This window comes from Podarcis liolepis (genome assembly GCF_965112155.1).
Source record: "Podarcis liolepis genome assembly, chromosome: 8".
Classification (NCBI taxonomy): domain Eukaryota; kingdom Metazoa; phylum Chordata; class Lepidosauria; order Squamata; family Lacertidae; genus Podarcis; species Podarcis liolepis.
Window position 1 is genome coordinate 86,691,369 of NC_139560.1, and position 22,227 is coordinate 86,713,595.

The 22,227-nt window shown below is 43.6% G+C and overlaps 2 protein-coding genes across 16 annotated transcripts in view; one reads left to right on the forward strand and one right to left on the reverse strand.

Moving 5' to 3' along the window:
- Positions 1 to 15,196, forward strand: part of KIAA0232 — a 47,885-nt gene extending 32,689 nt beyond the window's left edge. For all 15 annotated transcript variants that reach the window (XM_083519030.1, XM_083519025.1, XM_083519020.1 and 12 more), the window contains 7 exons: positions 587 to 3,857; positions 5,295 to 5,403; positions 7,457 to 7,561; positions 10,428 to 10,490; positions 10,716 to 10,814; positions 11,850 to 11,947; positions 12,694 to 15,196. In XM_083519030.1, coding sequence (XP_083375156.1) covers positions 587 to 3,857; positions 5,295 to 5,403; positions 7,457 to 7,561; positions 10,428 to 10,490; positions 10,716 to 10,814; positions 11,850 to 11,947; positions 12,694 to 12,870 — 3,922 coding nt within the window. In that variant the 3' untranslated portion in view covers positions 12,871 to 15,196. The remainder of the gene's footprint in view (positions 1 to 586; positions 3,858 to 5,294; positions 5,404 to 7,456; positions 7,562 to 10,427; positions 10,491 to 10,715; positions 10,815 to 11,849; positions 11,948 to 12,693) is intronic.
- A 3,750-nt stretch (positions 15,197 to 18,946) lies between these two features.
- Positions 18,947 to 22,088, reverse strand: CFAP184 (cilia and flagella associated protein 184). Its single transcript, XM_083519409.1, has 2 exons — positions 20,910 to 22,088; positions 18,947 to 19,579 (listed from the first exon to the last, which is right to left on the reverse strand). Exons 1-2 carry the CDS (start codon positions 22,071 to 22,073, stop codon positions 19,034 to 19,036), a joined length of 1,710 nt encoding a protein of 569 aa, XP_083375535.1. The 5' UTR covers positions 22,074 to 22,088; the 3' UTR covers positions 18,947 to 19,033.
- Positions 22,089 to 22,227: the final 139 nt, after the last annotated feature.

Below are 22,227 nucleotides of genomic sequence, written 5' to 3' on the forward strand. Positions count from 1 at the left end.
CTTCTTTGCCTCTTCATGCTTGATGACAACATTGGGCACCAGGGACTCTAGAGACCTGTGTTTCTGTGCCCCTCCTGACATGTATGGAACCAGTGCTCCCCCCCCCCCGCCCAAAAAAAGTGTTTAGGGGTACTCTCATATTCCTACTCATATTGAAATACTGCCCCTCAATGAGGCCAAGCTTAAGATTCACAATATGTTTAGTGGTATGCGTACCCCTGCATCCCCCCAGAAAAAAGCACTGGGTGGAACCTTTCCTTCTGCCTCCCTCTTTGCACTGCTTTTCAGAGGTGGCAGAAAGGGCCCACCTATTTCTGCAGAGAGACTTTGGACACTCATGTGCATGTACAGTGAGCCAGGATGTCTGGGCACAATGAGTAATCATTCCCGTGATGCCCACAAACCCCAAGCAATACAGGTATGGGAGTGCCTGAGACATTCCAATTGCCCCTTCATATAAAGGGAACCCTTGTCTGTCGTCATCCCCCTTTCATCTAGCAAGCTATGAGAGAAGGATTGAGTGTCAAATCCATATCTACAGTAAGTCCTGCATCTAAAACTTTTATTTTTCCGTTTCTCCATTCAGGTATTATGAAGCATTCCCACCTCTTTCCAAGAAACCTGTTTGCCTGCAAGAAATTATGACAGTGTGGAATAAATCCAAAATTTGTTCTTACTCCAGCTCCTCATCTTCTTCTACTGCCCCAGCAACTAGCACAGATACATCATCTCCAAAGGATTGTATTAGTGAAAGTGAAATTTCCAAAGAGAGAAATGGTAACAAAGTGCATGCCCCTGTCCATGAGAGAACCACACAGAAAAAGGATAAAGATGAAAAAGAGAATAAGTTTGGAAGTAGCAGTGTTGAAGATAAATCTGTTTTATATAAAAAGCAAGTCCGACATAAATCTGAGGGAAAGATACGCCCGCGATCCTGGTCTTCTGGCTCCAGCGAAGAAGGTTCAAATTCTAGTGGTAATCAAGGTGAACTAAAGGCAACCACAAAATGTGTTAAAGTCAGGCATAAAACAAGGGAGGTCCGGAGTAAAAAAGGACGCAATGGACAAAGCAGGCATTTGGCAAAATTTGGTGAGAAGTCTGAAAGAAAAATTCATGGTGGCAGCAGCAGTAATGAATCTATAAAACAACTCTGTAAAAGAGGTAAACGGCCATTAAAAGAAATTAGAAGGAAAGAAACTGGGAACTACGAGAGAAAAGAGCTATATTTTGATAGCAGAAATGAGAAGGAATATAAGGAAGAGCCCTTATGGTATACTGAGCCAATTACTGAATACTTTGTTCCCCTGAGTAGAAAAAGCAAGCTGGAGACGACGTACCGCAATAGGCAAGATGCATGTGATGCAACTTCGGAGGCTGTAGAAGAATTAGCTGAATCGGTGCAAGGTCTCTGCATTAGCAACAATAATATTAATAAAACATACCTCGCAGCAGGTACTTTCATTGATGGCCATTTTGTGGAAATGCCTGCAGTTCTAAATGAGGAAATTGGCCTCACTAGGACCTCAAAGTGTTCTCAACCAGAGGACGATACACACTCAGATGGCGTTCATCTGTCAGAACTAACGCACTTCTATGAAGTGGATATTGACCAATCCATGTTGGATTCTGGTGCCTCAGGCAAGATGGAAGGAGAGAGTCGGATTTTGAATATGATTCGGCAGAAAAGTAAAGAGGGGACTGATTTTGAGGCAGAATGTTGCATAGTGTTTGATGGAATGGAGTTGCAAGGGGAAAGTGCAATATGGGCAGATTCAGCCACCTCTGGTGCTGAAGGGTGGTTCTTACAAGATCTTAGTAATTTAGCTCAATTTTGGGAGTGCTGTTCGTCTTCTAGCTCTGGTGATGCAGACGGGGAAAGCTTTGGAGGAGATTCTCCTATTAGACTTTCTCCTACTTTAGACAGCACAATGCTTAATTCTCACATGCTTGCAGGCAATCAAGAGCTGTTTTCAGATACTAATGAAGGGTCTGGTTTAAATTCTTTTTCAGTGTTTGAAGTGCAATGCAGTAATTCTGTCTTACCATTTCCTTTAGAAAAATTCAGTTTGGGAAATGAAAATACAGATTCTAGTAGCAATGTTGGTATGTTTGGGAAAACACAGTCTAGATTGTTAATATGGACCAAAAATAGTGCCTTTGATGAAAACGAACACTGTTCTAATTTATCAACAAGAACTTGTAGTCCATGGTCATACTCTGAAGAAACCCGTTCAGACAATGAGACTTTAAATATTCCATTTGAAGAATCCCCTCAATTTAACTCGGATGAGATAAATTATGTAGTTCCCAGAGTATCTTCAAGTTACATAGATGAAGAAATTGTAGATTTTTTGCAGGAGGAAACCTGCCCGGAACAGACTAGACCTTTAGGAGAAATGCCTACCTTAGTTTTTACAAAAAAATCAAAACTAGAATCTATATGTGGTATACAATTAGAACAAAAAGCCGAAGATAAAGAATATGAATCTACACAAGTGTGTAGTGACAGCAGTCCACATGAAGATGACTATGGCTCAGGGGTTATTAAAGACATCTGGACAAATATGACAGACAGAAATTCTGCAGCAATTATAGAAATAGATGGTGTAGAAGAGGAGCTGTTTTCAACTGATGTAAATCATTATTGCTGTTGCTTAAATGACACAAAGGTAGAAATTCTTCAGGACCCTAACAAAGCAGTGCAAAGATCAGAATATCATCTGTGGGAAGGACAGAAAGAGAATTTGGAGAAAAGAGCTTTTGCTTCAAACAATTTATCAGAAGTGGATTGTGGGGATTATACTACACCCTCCAAACCATGGGATATTAACCAAGATAAAGAAAGTTCATTTATTCTTGGTGGTGTGTATGGGGAGCTCAAAACCTTTAACAGTGATGGAGAGTGGGCAGTGGTGCCGCCTAACCATCCAAAAGGAAACTTACTACAGTGTGCAACTTCTGATGTAGTTACAATAGCTGGTACAGATGTTTTCATGACACCAGGAAACAGCTTTGCCCCTGGTCACAGACAGTTATGGCGACCTTTAGTATCATTTGAACAGAGTGAGCAGTTGAAGTGTGGTGATCGTGGATTAAATAGGGGTTTTTCATTTATCTTCCATGAAGACTTGTTAGAAGCTTGTGGTAATTTTCAAGGTGAAGAGTCTGGTCTTGAATATTCATTCTCTTCCTTTGATTTGAATAATCCATTTTCACAAGTTCTTCATGTAGAATGTACATTTGAACCAGAAGGAATTGCATCCTTCAGCCCTTGCTTTAAACCCAAATCTATTCTTTGCTCTGATTCTGATAGGGAGGTTTTTCGTCCTAGAATATGTGGTGCTGGGAGAACACAATACAGAGCTATACGAATTTCTCCTAGAACTCACTTTCGCCCCATTTCTGCATCTGAACTTTCTCCATGTGGTGGAAGTGAATCTGACTTTGAATCAGAGAAAGATGAGGGGATTATCCCTGCCCCTTCACAGACTGAAGTGTTTGATGATCCACAAGCAGATCTTAAACCACTGGAAGAAGATGCAGAAAAAGAAGGGCATTATTATGGCAAATTGGAACTTGAGTCTGGAAAGTTCCTTCCTAGATTAAAGAAGTGTGGAATGGAAAAGAGTGCGCAGACATCTCTGGATTCCCAGGAAGAATCATCTGGAATATTGCTGTTGGAAAACGAGAGTTCTTGCTTAGAATGTGGTATAAAAGACCTGCAAGACGTGATGGCTGCGGAAAACCCTAACACTAGTTGCAATGTTGTAGAACCACAGGAAGAGGAAGACAAGTCTTGCAGTTGTGGAGATAATTCATATGAAGATAATCTTGTTACTTCAGCACAGCTGAAAGAGGTAAATTCTTGAGAGATGTATTCTGTACATTTTTTTTGTATAATTCAAAGATCTAACATATTTCAGAAAAATGGAACCTTAATGCCATCACAAAAGGCATGTTGGCTATGAATTACATTAATGTGTTAAATAGGTTGTGATCAACATTGTTCACACATGTAAACTCAAAGATACTCAAGAAAGCAGTAGAGGAACATGAGAGAGACAGGGTTGGCATCCAGACTGCTAAGAGAACAAACCTCTCTCAGTGAGCAAATACAATACCATTTTCTTGCAACCTGCTGTCTAACCCTGTTGGGCAGGGTATAGCTGTTGCACTATATTAAGAACCTGTGTAAATATTCCAAGGTGTTCTAAAATGATTGTTCTATTCTTGTATTATGCTGCTTGTTGGAAGAATTTGACAACCTGCCTAAAATGTATAGTCCTGATGCAACTGTTATGATTAATTTTTTTTATGAAGGGTAAAAGATAGAGGATTTCAGAATTTATCCTCCAGTCATGCTATATAATCTAGCAACTGAAAGGCTGGCTTGAATTTGTGACTTTAAAGTACCATATATACTCTAGTATAAGCTGATTTTCAGCACATTTTTTATGCTGAAAAAGCCCCCCTCGGCTTATACTCTAGTGGCGGCGGAGGAACAAGAAGCAAAAAGGAGCCCTTTGGGGCTTCTTGTTCTTCCTCCACCGCTGCTGCCACCAGCCTCTGCCTCTCAGCAGCACCCTAGGTAGGCAGGGGGGCGGGAGGGGCTGGGGGGAGAGAGAAGCCCCCTCTGCCGTGTGCACATGCGCGCATGCACTCTGGCCCACCAGGAGGTTTGTGGTGTGGTTAACCTGCTTATACTCAAGTCAATAAGTTTTCCCAGTTTTTTTGTGGTAAAATTAGGTGCTTCGGCTTACGGTATATTCGGATCGGCTTATCCTCGAGTATATGCAGTACGGTATATTTTAAAATTTAAATTTAAAGCATGAATTATTAGCTGTTTGAGGTTTTTAAAAATGGCTGCTCTTATCAGTATGAGGATTTTTGAGGGCCCCAAGCCAGAGAACTTCAGAGCAGCGGAATGAATGCAGCACACGTGACTTTCTACCTGTCATCCCCAAACAGGGATTAAATGTGAACTGGGATCCAATTCAAACATAGGTGTTGATCTCAAGGCTGAGCACAAATACCTTCTGCTATTCTCTTCTGTTTTTTGGGAAACAGACGGCTTTGAATCTGGGAATAAGCTTCAGTGGGGCTGACCTCTCAGTCAATGCTGCGTGAGTGTAACTGGTGCTATATGGTCACTCTATCAAAAAGCACAAACTTTGCAACTGTAACTTTTAAACAACATTTAAACGTATTTTGGCTACAGATTAATCAGTAAGCAGAAGTGCAGTTTAGTGCAGTGTTTTATCTCTTAAACTAAAATACAGTTATTCTCAAAACAGTTTCCTGTATTGAATAATGATCTTCAGAAAATAAGCTACAATCAAGCGAAGCAGTGCTGGTGGGAGAAAGCTCTTTATACGCCACTCTTTCCTGCATCACAGTTTGAAGGTAGCAGCATCTTTTAACTTACTTAAAATGAATTGAACACTTTATATCTGAGCAGAAATAGAAGGTAAATGCAGTTGAGCATGTACCAACTTGTAGCCATTAAGTACCGTATGCCAAACATACTTTTGGAGGGGAATTGCCACTCACCTACTTCTTATCACTGCAATAGTGTTGTGAGCTTACAAAGTAGTTTCTGGCATATTAAGAATGGTCGTCTATATTTAATCTTAGCTACTATCTCACAGCCGAAGTGGCGAGTGCCGACAGAAATGAAGCTACAATGAGACTAATGAAAAACATGAGGGATGTCTGCATGCTAAGGGGAAACTCTGGGATGTTTCAGACAGGGTCTGCAAATTATGGCTGGCTGTGAAGCCCAGTCCCCCCAGCAGAACACAACAGTATTATAAACATTTTATCAACACTGTTTTTTATTAGCACTGTATTGTCTGATTAAAAACTGAAGTTGTATAGCTAAGGTTTTTTGTAGGTTGATGAACACATGCTTTAAAAAAAACATCTTGACTTCTGAATAGCTGCACTGCTTTTTACTGTTTGTTCCCCTTCATACATCAAAGACCGTATATTCGAATGTTTAAAAAATAGTAAAGTGAATGTTATTTCTAGTATAAGCATCAAAATATGGGGAATTTTGGATTTTGGATTTTTAATTTTTAATATGTACAAATGCCCCAGTATTTCACAGAGTTGTATGGCACCTTAGAGACCAAATTCTTTTGTGTCATGGCTACCATTTTATGCAGCACACCTACCTGGGAGTAAGTGCTATGGAATGTAATCGTGCTTTACTTCCTTCTACATAGGTTCTACATGCAAGACATACTGAGCTTTAACTAACAAATGTGCTTCAGTCAGCTGAAATGCAACTTTTAGCTTTTAATTATAAATGAACAATCTTACAAAGGAATGTTACCATTTAAACTAGCTTCCTGCTAATCCAAGAAAATGATAGAAATATCTAGCCTCTGTTTGATTCATTTCCTCACTTGGGTCTTTTTTGTTCTTTCTGGGCCATTGTAAGCTTTGCAGGCCAAAAGAGAAAATTATGCCCATCAGTGGAGCAGTTTAAAGAAGCTCCCACTCCGGCTCACGCAAGAAAGCCCGCTTCTCAGCTGATCAAGCCCCCTGCCTCCAGCTTGAGTGTCCCTCAGCGGGGGCTTCATTAAACTGCTCCACTGAGGCGTGGCAGCCACACACCCTTCAGCAGAGCAATATAAAGAAGCCGCCTTCCTATCCAGTCCCTCTGGGACATGAGGGCCGGAGATCGATGGCGGTTTTACCCAGTGTTTATTGCAGGTGAAGCAGCCATTGCTCTCTGGCCCTCATACCGGTCCTAGCCCATGTATTGATACAGCGCCCAGGCCTAGTGTACACCACAACCACTCACACATCACAGCCACACAAGTGCCCTCACAATTAAGATTAGAGAAAGCATTTTAACTCTTTCCAAACCTGATTTGGGAGGTAGGAGTGATCCTCCTGAAGAGTGATTAATTTTCCCTCCCCAGCTGCAGTCTTGAGGAAGATCTCCCCCGTGCGCGCAGACCAATTAGGCTTGGGGGAAAACCTTCTCTTGAAGCAAAGTTTTCACCCTAATTGGGGTGCAGAGGGGTTACAACTGGGGACCATAAAACCATTGTTAAGACATCTGTCGAACAAGCAGGCCGAGGGATGGGGGGAATGACTGAAGAGAAATGGAGCAGAGTTGGAATCCTTTGCTCACATAGGGCTTGATCTTGCCCCTGGTGTTAACAAGAATGCAAACACTTTCTTAGTGGAGCACTTCAGATGGCTGCCGCCTCTGTCTTTCCCAAATCTCAGAATAAGATTCCAGTTTGGCAGCCAATTGCAACACGTCACCAGGAGTATATAAGCTTTGGCAAGGGAACATCACTCATACATCATGCTAGGACTCTCTCTGTCCACAAACACATGACTATACAAGTATGAACTTGATAAAAAGGTGCTTTGTGCAAACAACAAACCACCAAGGAAGATAGGAAGGGTAGATGGATAACTCTTGTGCTCTCAGACCCTTTACAGGTACTCTGCTTCCGAACTCCAGACACACACATGCACCAGGAATCCCAAATCCACTGCAGCAACTGGAAGCTGAAGGACAAGCCACCCTACATAGGTAATCTGGGTGGGTGGTGGGTAACCAGGGGTGTGGTGGTCCATTCCTTAAACTAAGACTCCTGAGCATCCTCCATCTGTTCCTTATAAGCATCCCAAAATGTGCAGAGTACGTGCACCCATGGCCAGAAGGTTTTCCTCTCCTACCCTAGAACAGAGTTTTTCAAACCTTTTTAGGTCCACGGCTCCCTTGACCAACTACATTATTTCTGCGGCACCCCTGTGAGACTCAGAAGCCCAGTTATGTCCCCCCCCCCTTGCCTGCAGAGCTGGCAGCCCCTCACCCGTTTTCAAACACCCTCCCTTGTGGAGTGTTCCCTCAGCCTCCTCTTCTCCCGTCTCCCTGGGAGTCCTCTGGGCAGCCGCAGTTGATCCCCCTCAGCCTCCTCACACTGTCCCACAGGGGCCTGGGAAGCACCCCCTGGCCAGCCCCAGAGGCACCATTCACCTGGGGAGTTTGTAGGCAGAGCTGCTGCAACAAACAGCTGTAGAAGCCTTTGGGAGGCAGAGATATGAGAGGACACCAGAGGAGGGAGGGGCAGAGGCCAGTGTTGCCCATGGCACCCCTGACCATCATTCAAGGTACCCCAGGGTGCTATAGCACAGTGGTTGAAAACCACTGCCCTAGACAGAATGTCTAATCTGGATAAAAGATTGGGTAACACTGGAAAGGACAGACATTTTAGACCTTGAGAGCCATTGTAACAGATTTGGATGGCATGCCTTTCTCGGTTATAATAAAGCTAAAGTGCATAGCGGATTTACTAGTCACATTCTCAGAAATGCTCAATTTAAAGTCTGGACCAGATATCAACCTCTTATTGGAACCACAAACTCCATGGTGGATATCCCCGTTGGAAGCACATGCTGTTAAAAAATTGAACATGCAGAGACATTGGGCCTCATATAGGCAGTTAATAACAGAAGACCAAGGCCAATTAAAGTTAAAACCATACCGGGAGATAAGGCAACATTTATCTGACTGGCTCCAATGCCATCAGCTGAATAGTGTTTTCCAATCAGATATTAAAAGAGATTTTGGCAAAGAAGATTCAAAATTCCAATTGATAGTATTAAAAAACACACTAAACTTTTATCCAAAATGTATGATTTCCTATTGGAGTGAGACCTGAAGGATGAACAAGTAAAGGAGGCTCAGATAAAATGTGCCCAAGACATCGGCAGGACTATAGATTTAGAACAGTGGGAGAGGCTATGGCAAGTGGATATTAATTTCACAGCCTGCTACTGTATCAAAGAAAACTTTATTAAAATGTTCTTTAAATGGTACAGGACACCAGCCAAGCTTGCAAAAATTTACAAATTAAAATCTATTTTATGTTGGAAATGTGGAAAGTCTGGTGGAGATGTGAAAAGATTAAAACCTTCTGGGGCATAATACATGATGAGTTTTTAAAAAATGCTCAGGATCTCCATAGAAAAAACCCCCGAGGCATATCTATTGGGCATAATAGGGAGTGATATCCCACAGAATAAGAAAATAATTTTTTTATATGCCACAGTAGCCGCCAGAATAGTTCTAGCCAGCAAATGGAAAGACGAAGACAGTATCCTCTAAAGAAGAATGGATTTATAAACTAAGTGAATACATAGAGTTGGCAAAATTTATAGCAATTATAAGATCTCAAACAAATCAAAATTTAAAATCAGAATGGAAATGCTTTGAAGAATACATGGAAAAATGCTGCTCTGAAAAGAATATGTTAATATACATAGATTAAATGTGTAAAGTGGATGTGTGAATATAAATATATGGTTAGCAAGTATAGATTAAGTATGTAAGTATATAAAGTAAAGGTGAAAATAAAATCAGAAAGGGTTGTAAGAGATGAAGATTTTTAGAAGGAAGTCGATCCGTGGTGGAGGGAGGTCACGGGGATGGGTAAGGTGTCTTGTTTTAGTTTGTATAGGTAGCATATGTGTTTCTATGTGTATTTGTGGTATCTGTACGTCTTTGTTCATATATATTTTCCCCCTCAATAAAATATGAAAAAGAAAAAACCACTGCCCCTAGAATATAGGAAGAGTCTAATAGTTATAATTATTATTTATACTCCACCCATCTGGCTGGCTTCCAGCACATATAGAAACATAATAAAATATCAAACATTTAAAACTTCCCTATTCAGGGCTGCCTTCAGGTATCTTCTAAAAGCTGTGTAGTTCTTTATCTCCTTGACAACTGATGGGAGGGCATTCCACAGGGATGGTGCCATTGCAGAGAAGGCCCTCTGCCTGGTTCCCTGTAACCTCACTTCTCGCAGTGAAGAAACCAGCAGAAGACCCTCGGAGGAAGACCTCAGTGTCCTGGCTGAATGATGGAGGCAGAGATGCTCCTCCAGGTATACTGGGCCGAGGTCATTTAGGGCTTTAAAGGCCACCAACAACACTATGAATAGTGCTTGGAAACGTACTAGAAGCCAGTGTAGGATCTTTAGGACTGGTGTTATATGGTCCCAGCGGCTACTCTCAATCACCAGTCTAGCTGCCACATTCTGGATTAGCTGTAGTTTCTGAGTCACCTTCAAAGATAGCCCCACATAGAACTCATTGCAGTAGTCCAAGTGGGAGATAACCAGAGAATGCATCACTCTGGCGAGACAGTCCGCGGGTGAGTAGTGTCTCAGCCGGCATGTCGGATGGAGCTGGTAGACAGCTGCCCTGGACACAGAATTAACCTGTTCTTCCATGGACAGCTGTGAGTCCAGAATGACTCCCAGGCTGCACACCTGCCCCACACCCACCTGCCCCACAAAGGGAAGTGCAACCAACTTCAATAAAAGCCAAGCAATCCACTCCACCTTTTCTTAATGCTAGCAAAACTTGTAATGTGTTCTCCCTTGCAGGATCAGAACCAGGTTACATTGAAGCAGAACAGTCGCAGGAGAGAGACACTCTACATTTGATGAGTAAGTACTTTGCCCAGAACAATGTTATCTCCAATGGGTCTTTCCAAAGACTGACGCCAGCAGAGCTAAGAGGTGAGAGCATTCTTGTTTGAAGAAAAAGGACATAGGCAGTGGCATCTAGAATAAAAAGACTCTTAAGTGTTGGCACCGTTTTTCATTTACTCATTACCTGGGTCACAGCTAACGTCTTGTAACACCTTGCCTATCTTTCTCTTGTCTCCTCAGGCAGTCCGGCAACCATCCTGCATACACAGAAGCAAGAATGCTCTTCGCAGAACATGACATGCAGACCGCAAGGGATGTCTGCAGCTTCAGCAACCGCCAGTGAGAAAGCAGCTTTTTTCTCTAGAGTTGCTACCATTTTGTTCCTACAGGGTTTTGTGCCTTTGAAAGCTGAATGAGAGGCAGTGTGGCAAACAGGTGCAACTGCACTCGGGGAAGTCTGCACCAGTGAACCCCTCTGGCTGTTAACAATGTTGTTGAAGGCAGAGGGCTCCTGTGGAAACAAAAATATGGCAGCCCCCGCTCTGTGGTACTGTCAGGCCTCACTCCACAACTGATATTGTTCAACAAAATCTGTGACTGAATTGCTTTTCTTATGGTGGCTAACCAGTTAGGGAAGCCTTGCCCCTTATTAGTCACCTCAGATGTCTTTAGAGGACATACAATGGAAGGGGTTATCCACAACAGCCCACCTGGGTTGAATGTCTGTATCATGCCTATGTTTGTGTCTTCTGTGTGTCATTAATTGGTGGACATCATGAGCAGTGGCATAGCAGGATCATAAAACTGGCCTGCACAAGAAGCCAGAAGAACTGATACTACACTGTAAGATACAATGGACCCTCTGGATACGAATTAAGTTAGTTCCGGGGGTCCATCCGCAACCCAAAAAGTCCGTAGGCAGAGGTGCTGCTTCTGCGCATGTGCGCGGCACAATTGAGTGCTTCTGTGCACATGTGAAGCGTGCAGAGCACTTCTGTGCATGGCGAAACCTGGAAGTATACACTTCCAGGTTCACCACGTTTGTAACCCAAAAGTTATGTATCCAGAGCGGTATGAAACTATAGGGTCCACTCTATTAAAATAAGATGTAAGAAATAAAACATTTTAAAACCGTGGTTCTGTTTAGTCACTTGACCAGTTGAACTGATGAGAGATACCTCTGTTTCCTTCACTTGCCTCTGTTGCAGTTCTGCTTGTCTTTTGACATCTTAATTGACCAAACTGGATTACTTTTGTTTAAAACATAATAATGACACTACACCACTGAAATGTAACTTTAACAAAAACAAAAAACCTTTTGTAATGGAATTCTGTTTCTCTCTCCCCCCCTTATCTGAAATACAACTTTGGAAGAATGCTGTACAAATGTCAAGAGAGAGAACAGTATTGGAGAATTTGCAGATGTGGAAGAAATATCGCAGTGTGGAGAACATCTTCTAGATTTTAATATGGTAAGCTTGGCAAATATTTCTCAATAGCCAGCGCAACTGGAAATCAGTTCTAAATCACATGTGGAACCCCAGTGAGTAGAGGAGATTCCCCATTTCAGAGGTTTGCCTCTCAGTTTGTGGAGAGGGGCAGGGAGAAATAAGGCTTGCCAAGCTAGTCCCTGCAGAAGTGTTCATATGAGCAGAGTGCCTGAAGAGGGATCGTGTGTGAATAGCAGGCACTGGAGCAGTTGCTGACTTTCCTTTTCAGACACAGCTTTTCACCTCATGTTGAATCCTCTTATAGATGTGATGGGCCCCAGAGGGTGCAGTGAGAAGTGGGGAGAATGAAAGTCCCTATTGTGTGCATGTAACTCTCTTTGGCTCTCAGTCAAAATGTGTAATCATAGCGCAGTAACACAGAGATTTAGCTTTTCTGTATATACAGTGGTACCTTGGTTCTCAAATGTAATCCGTTCCAGAAGTCCATTTGACTTCCGAAATATTCGAAAACCAAGGCGCAGCTTCTGATTGGTGCAGGCACCCCAGAAACAATAGCCAACAACCGCATCAGATGTTTGGCTTCCAAAAAGGTTCAAAAAGTGGAACACTTCTGGGTTTTTGGCTTTCGGGAGCCGAAATGTTTGAGTACCAAGGCGTTCAAGAACCAAGGTTCCACTCTACAATGTTTGAATGTTTATTTACTAAGGGAAATTTTATTTTCTCTTTTGCAAAGCTGTATTCTACATTTTAATTTCTTAAATCTATAGGTTTCTTCTCTACATGAAGCAAGGTGTGCAGATCCCAGAAGTTCTGAAACAAAATCAAATGGCATTAGGAAAAAGCTATACTCCAGTGACAGCCCCAGCTCTGAAGGCACAGCATCAGAAGGTGGAAATGGATGGGCAGATCCTTGTGAAGAGCTTTTCTCTCGAACTCAGCTATAAAAACTGCAGAGTAAAAAAAGTATGGTTTAAGAATAGCATGAGATGGAAAACTCTTCCTGAAGGTCTGTGACTCAGCAATGAATTGATTTTCCCTTTGGGTTAATGGATTCAGAAGTGTATTTATCTTTCTCTTCTTGATATTTTATTTTCAATAGTAGGGAACATTGTCCCATTGAAGGCTTTTTTTCTCTCCCTCCAAACTGTTAGTTCCTTGGCCATTTGGACCTAGATTAGATTGTGTTGTCAAATCAAGAATGGATGTGCATGTGATTTGTCATGGTAGTATCACTGCTCTTTTGCATCTTAGCTGCAGTTATTTTTATTTTTAACTGTAGCCTTATCAGTATTACTATCTAACTAGCATTGCAGTGTCCACAGCTATTCAGATATTTTATCTTTTGGCTTTTAAGATTTGGGAGATAAATACTTAACACTGTAATCTATCAGTGCCTTTCTGAATGTGAGAGGACAACATGTGTGGCTTGTCCAGTCTTTAAGATCTTCTAACTTTGGAGTAGGAAAACTAGGGCTGTGCTTTAGAGACTTTCAGAAACTGTGTTTTCTATTCTAGGATCTCTCCTCTTAACTCGCATATAAACTAACACAGTTGAAACTATTGTTTGTTCTTGCTAACTGAAGAAGCCAAGGATTTCTGCAGGCCTGGGAAAGAAACACTATTTTTTTTTCTCTTCTTCCTTCCCCCTCGTTTCTTCTCTGTTCATCTCTTTCAGGGCTCAGTACTGTAAAGTAGATGATTAAAAACAAAATGACACTATCTCCTGATTCCCAAGCACACTTACTTCAATGGTACTTAGGTGTAAGTGTAGTCTGGGTTGCACTGTTAAACCCAATGGATAAATTTAATGGATGATGAGCTTTGTCACAAGCTGCAAAGACTTTGCTTGAATAACTAAAATAATCTCGGAATTCAGTGTTCGGTAATTTATAGGCGAAGGATTAGTGTGTCACTCAAAACAAATCCTGTGGCTCCTGCAGTTGGCTACTATTGTGGTTCTAATTTAGTAAATCTTGTAGCGATCTTTGTGTCCTGAGAGAATGTTAGGAGTAAGTTGTGTGTTGTGGGTGGGAGTGGGGAACGTGATGACGACTTACATGTGTGATTGCAGTAGTGATTGTTGCTTTATGTGACCTGCTCTTAAAGTTTATTTTAACATAGTCAATGCATCTGTCAAGTTGTAACTGTGCAAGACTATCAACTCCTTGTGCTACTAACGTATTATGCAAATCATAAGAGCCAGGAGGAGCAATATTGGTTTGTACCATTTCATAGTTTTTAAAAAAGATCTATACAATAGCAGCATGTTTAAGACATCAGAAAGTGCAGAAAGTTTACTATTGACTTGAAAATGCTAAGCCATTAACTTTGATAGGCAAGAAACTCCTAACAATTATAGTTGTTTCAAATATTAAGCTGAACTGGCTTTGAAATTTTTATTCTGTGCTAGTGAGCTGAACTAAATTTGAGTTTTGTTGCCTTTTCTTAATTGATAGTACATGACTTAAGATCTAGGGTATCAACACCTTGTAAGATTGCATGTCTCCTTTCTGTTGAAACTTTTACTCCATTGGCTTGGTTTGTACTTTCCAGGGAAATGTTATTAATAACTGCTTTTAAGCTACATTATTTTAGCATTCATACAACAAATCTTTAGAGTGTTTGGGTTTTTTTCTTATTTGAGATTCGGGATAAGTTTTTATATATTTACTTTCTTCTGGAGCTTCCTTAAAAAAGTTGTATAGCACATGCACTGAGAATATTGTCTGTCAACATGAAAGCAAAAAGAGTGAAACTGATAAATCATAATGATTAACTTAACTAGTAAGTCATTATTACAATAAGAAATGACCAAATGGAAATATTGCAGTGGGCGAGAAGAACCCACGCTTTTTAAAACTCAGCTTATTTAGGTAGATCTCAGTGAAAGGGTTGCTGGTTACATTATGATTTAATATTTTAACACCTTTGAAAATGTACATGTTTCATGTGTGGGCAATAACAAATAATATTTATTTGTTCCATAATTGAATGGAGAAAATTCTGAAGCTTTCCAGGGAGGAGGTTGACGTGTGAGTTTGTGTTTTGTTTTTTTGCAAGGATAATTTAAAAGTGGAGATGCTGAAATGCGCTGTGGTCGGAGGCGCATTGCATATCCATAGCACTGAAGGATCAGTTTTTCATTCCTGGGCTGAATTTGTTTCTACTTTTTTGCTTCAAGTGGTTGTATTGTTCTGATTTCACATACACCAGAGTAACTGAATTTGTTTTTTGTGGAGTTACTTAACACCAAATAAAAAGATAAAAGGACAGCTTCGTTGGTTTGTCTGTTGTTAATGTACGAAATTCCCACTCGCTATGAGAAGCAAGGCTACATAGGTTGAGAGCTCCTGGGCTTGTCTGTGGTGGGACATATCCCTGTGTTGGATTAAAGGGTCAGCCTGCAGCAATTTTCTTGAAGGTGAGACACAGGATGCAGGCATGACCCTCCCAAAGAGAGAACTCTTAACAGCCTATGTTGAAGCAAAGCCTTTGGACAGGGGAGGCAACCTAAGGCCCAGGGGCTGGATGCGGCCCAATTGCCTTCTAAATCCGGCCCACGTGTTTTTACATGAGTAGAATGTGTGCTTTTATTTAAAATGCATCTCTGCATTATTTGTGGGGCATAGGAATTACCGTATTTTTTGCTCTATAAGACTCACCTTTTCCCTCCTAAAAAGTAAGGGGAAATGTGTGTGCATCTTATGGAGCAAATGCAGGCTGCGCAGCTATCCCTGAAGCCAGAACAGCAAGAGGGATTGCTCCTTTCACTGCGCAGCGATCCCTCTTGCTGTTCTGGCTTTTGAGATTCAGAATTTTTTCTTCTTGTTTTCCTCCTCCAAAAACTAGGTGCGTCTTGTGGTCTGGTGCGTCTTATAGAGCGAAAAATACGGTAGTTCATTTCCCTCCGCCAAAATATTGTCTGGCCCACCGCATGGTCTGAGGGTCAGTGGACTGGCTCACGGCTGAAAAAGGTTGCTGGCCCCTGTCTTAGGATAACCTAGACACAGAGCTGAATACAGCACTCAAAAATGGTGCCTGCTTCTCTTCCCAAAATGCCCAGGCCAACAGAGGAACAAGACCTTTAAGTATACAGTGGTATCTCAGGTTAAGAACTTACCGAATTTTTTGCACCATAACACTTACTTCTTTCCTCCTAAAAAAGTAAAGGGAAATGTCTGTGCGTGTTATGGAGGGAATGCCTACGGGTGGCATGCCTACGGATTTTCCTCCTCTAAAAACTACGTGTGTATTATGGTCGGGTGCGTGTTATAGAGCGAAAAATACGGTAATTCGTTCCTGAGGTCTGTTCTTAACCTGAAACTGTTCTTAACCTGATTAGCTAATGTGGCCTCCCGCTGCTGCTGTGCCGCTGCTGCACAAATTCTGTTCTCATACTGAAGCAAAGTTCTTAACCTGAGGTACTATTTCTGGGTTAGTGGAGTCTGTAACCTGAAGCATCTGTAACCCAAGGTACCACTGTACACTAATTTACGTAATCGTAATCAAATTTACTAAGGAATTCTAACAGACTACCAAGAAGTCAGCAGCCAAATGGGACAAAAATCTCTGAAACCTTTTGAGTAGGGGGTGGCCTCTATCTGGTTTTCAACATTGCAGTGTATCACTAAGCTATATCACAAGTATATCACAATATCTGAAATAAGGATGGTGCTATGTAGAGGCATTGGCTGGTTTTACGGTTTTTCCCACATGGTGATTTCGACCCACATACCATGAATCACGATATATCGCCAGGTCAAAAATTATGAAAAGGATATCACAATATGTACTTCAAACCAGTTTTGGATCATATATTGCCTATCCCTACTTTTAAGGGCCAGTGTGGTGTAGTGGTTAGAAGCGGTGGACTCGTAATCTGGGGAACCGGGTTTGCTTCCCCGCACCTCCACATGCAGCTGCTGGGTGACCTTGGGCCAGTCACACTTCTCTGAAGTCTCTCAGCCCCACTTACCTCACAGAGTGTTTGTTGTGGGGGAGGAAGGGAAAGGAGAATGCTAGCCGCTTTGAGACTCCTTTGGGTAGTGATAAAGCGGGATATCAAATCCAAACTCTCCAAACTCCTCTTAAGTAGCAAATAGTTACTTGAAATACTAAAATAGAAAAGATATTGGGACAGTCTGTAGCATAAATATTATTAGATTAAAGCCTTGAAATGGTAGTGGGAATATTTGACATAGCATGTGCACAGGGTTGTTCCCGAGTCACAAGATAAAACACCTGTTCAAGACGTGGTGATCAATTTTGCATGTTACGTGTTGAAAGGGGATATAATGTGGCACCTGTGAAGCATACATGAACTGACAATGGTCAACCAGTGCTTGTTTTGTCACCTGAAACCCTGAAGCATCATCAAGAACTGAAACTAGTGGCCATCAAACTGGCGGAAAAATAAATCATTTACACCCCTTTAAACTGATGATCCAAAAAAGTGGCACACTGCATCACATTTAAAGGACCTGAAAGTTGTAAGATGGTCAACAAAGAAGATCAGGAAGAAGAACAAGAGTACCAGGAGGAAGAATGGTTGCCGCCCTGTGGACCCAGAGGTCACCAAACATTTTGGACCAGTGGACACATTTTAAATTTTGAGAGTGCTCTGGGCACCACTCACAAAATGGCTGCCATGGGGCATGGGTGGTAGGCAGGAAATATTTGGGAATGCCTTGGTGGCTGAAATGAGGCAGAAATTACAGCCTCCAAGACTTAAAAGGAGACTCTGAGGAAGGTGAGCAGGATTTTAAATCTGATTTAACTGATAGCCTCCTTCCAGTGTAATTTAAATATGCCAAAGTTAAGAAAAAGAATGGGAAACACTTATTATATATGTGTAAAATAATGTAAATAAATTGATACATTGGCAGGCTTATACAGCACACTTGCAATCAGCCAAAAGTTGGATAACACTACAAGAAGAATTGATGAAGTATGTGTATGGAAATGCAGAAGGAGGAACCATAAGAGGGAAGTCATGAGGTCTAAAGAACCTCAAAGATAAGGTTTTGAAAAGTTTTTGTGAATGGGGATGGGGGTTGTTTTTTGTAAATTGTGGAAATTGTGGAAAAACAAAAAAGATTATTTACATAAACAAATTAAAAAGATTATTCCCCTTTCACTTCTCATTTTCCTCTGTAGCCCCCTAGCCTCATTCTGTCCCCCCCCCCATTTATGTGGTTATCACCTTGGGGCCCCTTGAAATATCCTGGGGGGCACCATGGGACCACGTGGCCCCCAATTGGGAAACACTGATTTACTTGGTCACTAAGAACCCTCTGCATTCTGAGTGTAATCGCTCAACATCTTTCAGGCACAACCCTCAGAAACCTTACACACCTGAGCAATAGGCCTAGCATCCATGAAGCTCTCTACCCACACCAAGATAGATTTTTCTAAGGACTTTTTAAAAAGTTTTTTTAACCAAGCACCTGGCTGTCCCTTCCATGCACTTGACCCGTTGTGTACCAAGGCAGGCACTGGATGACTTGCTGCTATTAGCATTATCAATGTTTTTACCCTATTCTTTAGCCAAGACAGACTCCTACAGCAACTTACAAATAAATATTGACCTCTTAATGTTACACAAAATAATTTATTGCTATGTAAATTTGTGTAGGAAATCTTCATCAAAATCCCAAGCCCACCCATGTGTCCAAAGATAAGGAACCCTTGCAAAATCCCACCAGTGGGCCTTTCCCCCCTTTGGTCCTGTACCCACTGCAAAGGTTCGTTACCCACCACACTGCTTGGTGTATATGTGCAGAAGGCAGCAGTTGGCCCAGAAAGAGGATGTGGAGAATCTAAAGAGTTGATTGAAAATACGGTATGTTCACATCAAGGCACTGATAGTTTCAAGTTGTTACTTTTTGAAAGTCATTAAACTAAGCACAACTATCAGTTGGTGAAAACTTTTAACTGACAGTTGGAAGCCAGTTGGACAAATTGATTTGGTTTTAAAGTACTGTTATCTTCTGGAAATAGGAACAATATCTGGAACAAAGATTCTAAGGACAAACAACTAATTTCTATTTAATGTAATATTTTATAGTGCACACTCTACTTTGCTCTTTTTGACATTTAAAATAAAGTTTAGAGCGGTAGAAAAGATGTCACCCCTCTGATTTTCTTCTTGACCCCTTTGCAAGTAAGGGAGATCGCAGCATGATGGCGTTTCAGTACCTCCAGCCTTTCAGTCAGCATTTCAGCAGCAGTTACCTTATCTTCAAAGTCCCTTAGCAGCAGTGTATTCCCAAGTAAGCCGCACTTCTGGTAAAGCCTCTGATTGTCCATTCGCAATTTGTCCCTAGCCTGTTTAGTCTTTGTTAGAATCTCTCTCCTTTGGGCCACTAAAGCCTCAACTGCCATTAGTTGAGACCTTTGGCCATGATTCTCTGCTTCCACAAACTGCAGTTTTTCCTTCACTTGAGTAAGAATTTGCACTGTGTTGGTTATCTTTTTCCGGAGCTTCATAAGCTCCTCATTGCGCTCTTCAATCTTTTCATTGTAGGTTTGGTTCTCTATTTTCAGTTGCTCAAAATCTATTAAGTGCAGACCTTCTGCTAACTCTTCCATGGCTTTTAAACTTGCATCAAGCTTTTGGATCCTGTGTTTCAGCTTTATATTTTCCAGTCGAACCTAGCATGATAAAAACTGAAGTGAGTCTACAGATATCCTACCCAAGGGTGGTATTCAACTAAACAGTTGTGCAAATGCAAGGATCACCTCTACCACAGGACTTCCCCCACCCCTGTCTCCTCCACATACAGCTCACATTTTCCCCAAATCTGTTCCAGGGAATTTAAGGAAATCCCAGAACAGGTAGGAGAGGCATGGTGGAAAGTTAAAATGTTAAAAATGGAAATTACAACATGCACAAATATACATTTCCTACAAAAAGAGACAAAACCCTTGCTGTGATAAAACCATAGACCTAGTGCTACTTAGAGTACAACCCAAAGAATTTAACTCAAAGCAGATTTGAAGAACTCGAGGAATGGAATAGAAGCAGCCACAACTCCCCTATTGACCGTATCGGGTGAGAAAATGTATTATGGGAGGTGATTGGGGTTGGAATATATGTTGGGAGCTTATATGAACTCTGGATCCAAGCCCATCAATGTCAGTCTTTACCAGCTGTAACACCTACGAATAAACCTCAATAAAATTGACTTTTAAAATAGTTCAGACTACAAGATGCTCAGGAAGTTGCCTCTTACTTTTTTATCACCATAAGTTTCTATCTATAACTAATAAGCCTAAGCACATGTGATGGAAATAACTACATAGGCTTTCCTTGTTTACCCGTGGCCCTATTATTGACTGCAATGGTACCTCGGTTTACGAACTTAATCTGTTCATGAAGTCCATTCTTAAACCAAATCCATTCTTAAACTGAGGCGCGCTTTCCCTAATGAGGCCTCCTGCTGCCGGTCCCCTGCTACCCTTCGGCTTCTATTTGTAGACCGAGGTAAAGTTTGCAAACTGGAACACTACTTCTGGTTTTGTGGAGTTTGTAAACCAAATAGTTCATTAATAGGGCTGTTCATAAACCGAGGTACCACTGTACTATTACTATCAGGGTTTACAACTTGGTTTTGGTATTGTTGCTCCAATGTTGTGCTGTCCACATGTTGATGGACTATGACTCCCATCAGCCCAAACCATTGGTTATGCTGCCTGAGGCTGCTGAGAGGACACCTTATTGCCTTATCCCTCCCCTCCACTGGAACAGGAATGCAGAAGCAAAGCATGGAAGGGGAGGGCAAATATTAACTGTGCGTCACACCTGAAATAATAAACTGACTAAGCTGAGAAGACCATAACTTCCAGGGGAGAATTAACTAGCTGCACCAGTCTCCTGCCAGTGAGGCGGCTGGAGAGGGTCGATGAGTGGGTTTTTTCGCTGATGAGTGAGGGGGAGAAGCAGGTCTAATCCATCGCTGGACTGTCTGGGCAGACTTCTCACCTCCGTCATCTCCCTTTCCTTGCTCTGCTCCCTGGCCTGGATCTGGCCCACTCTGTCGATCGCGGCTTGCTTGCTCCCCAGCCGGCGCCCCACGGTGTACACGGCCACCTCCATCTTGAGCGCCTGGTGGGCCTTCCAGGCGCTCTCGACCTTGGCCAGCTTCTGGCTGCAGGAGAGGCGGGCGTCGTCGATCTGCTTCTGGAACCAGGCGGCCTCGTCGGCCTGCTGGGTGCGCAGCTCCTCCAGCATGGCCAGGTAGCGGCTGTAGCGCTGCTCCTTGTCGGAGATGTGCTGCTCCAGCTCCTGCCGGACGCGCTCCTTGCTCTTGGCCTTGTTCAGCAGCTCGCTCAGCTTGCTCTGCAGCTTGGCGTTGTAGTGCTGCAGCCGCGCCCGCTCCAGCAGCAGCTGCCGGTACTGCTCGGCCAGCTCCTGCCGCTGCAGCTGCTCCTCGGCCAGGCGCTGCTCGCGCTGCTCCTCCGTCTCCACGGCCGCCCCCGCCGCCTCCTCGGCCTCCGAGCTGCCGGCGCTGCTGCCCACCTCCAGCGAGAGCCCGCTGTGGCGCCCCAGCTCCAGGTCCCGCAGGCTCAGGCTGATGCGGCGCCCCAGGTCCACGCCCGTCTGCAGCGGAGGCGGCTCCAGCAGCTCTCCCGCCGCGAAGGTGGCCTCGCTGGGCAGCGCCACCGACACGGAGGGCGCCTCGCGCGGCTCCACGGTCTCCTGGATCTCCAGGACGGGGGCGCCCTCAGGCGGGGCCCCCCCTTCCTCCTCCGCCTCCGCCTCCCCCTCGCCGCCCTCCTTCTCCTCCTCCTCCTCCTCCAGCCCCCCTTCCACGGAGCCCGCGCCCTGCTGCTCCGCCCCCGCTGCCTCGCTGGCTTCCTCCGGGCCGGGGGCCTCTTCGGAGGCCGGCTCCTGCGGCTCTCCTTCGCCCGCCGGCTCAGCCCCCGCCTCCTCCGCGCCCGCCTCCCCCGCCCCCGGCTCGGCCTCGGCCCTGTCCGCCGGCGGAGGCTCCTCGGGGCCCGAGGCGGGCGCTTCCTCCGGGACCTCGGCCTCCCCCGGGGGCGCCTCCGCGGGTTCAGGGGGCGCCTCCGGGGGCTCCGGCGGGGGAAGCGGGGCTTCGGCAGCCGCCTCCCCGCCCGCCGCCTCCATGTTCTCCGTCTCCTCCATGGCTGCCCCGGCTCCGCGCAGCGGCGTCTCCGCGTCTCCACAGTAACCGCTCTGTGGGCGGGCACGGCGGTTGCTAGGGGAAACGCGGACCAGAGCTTCGAAACTCGATTGGCCACGCTAGCCTGGGCCACGCCCACGGGCCTCTCGGAGCTGC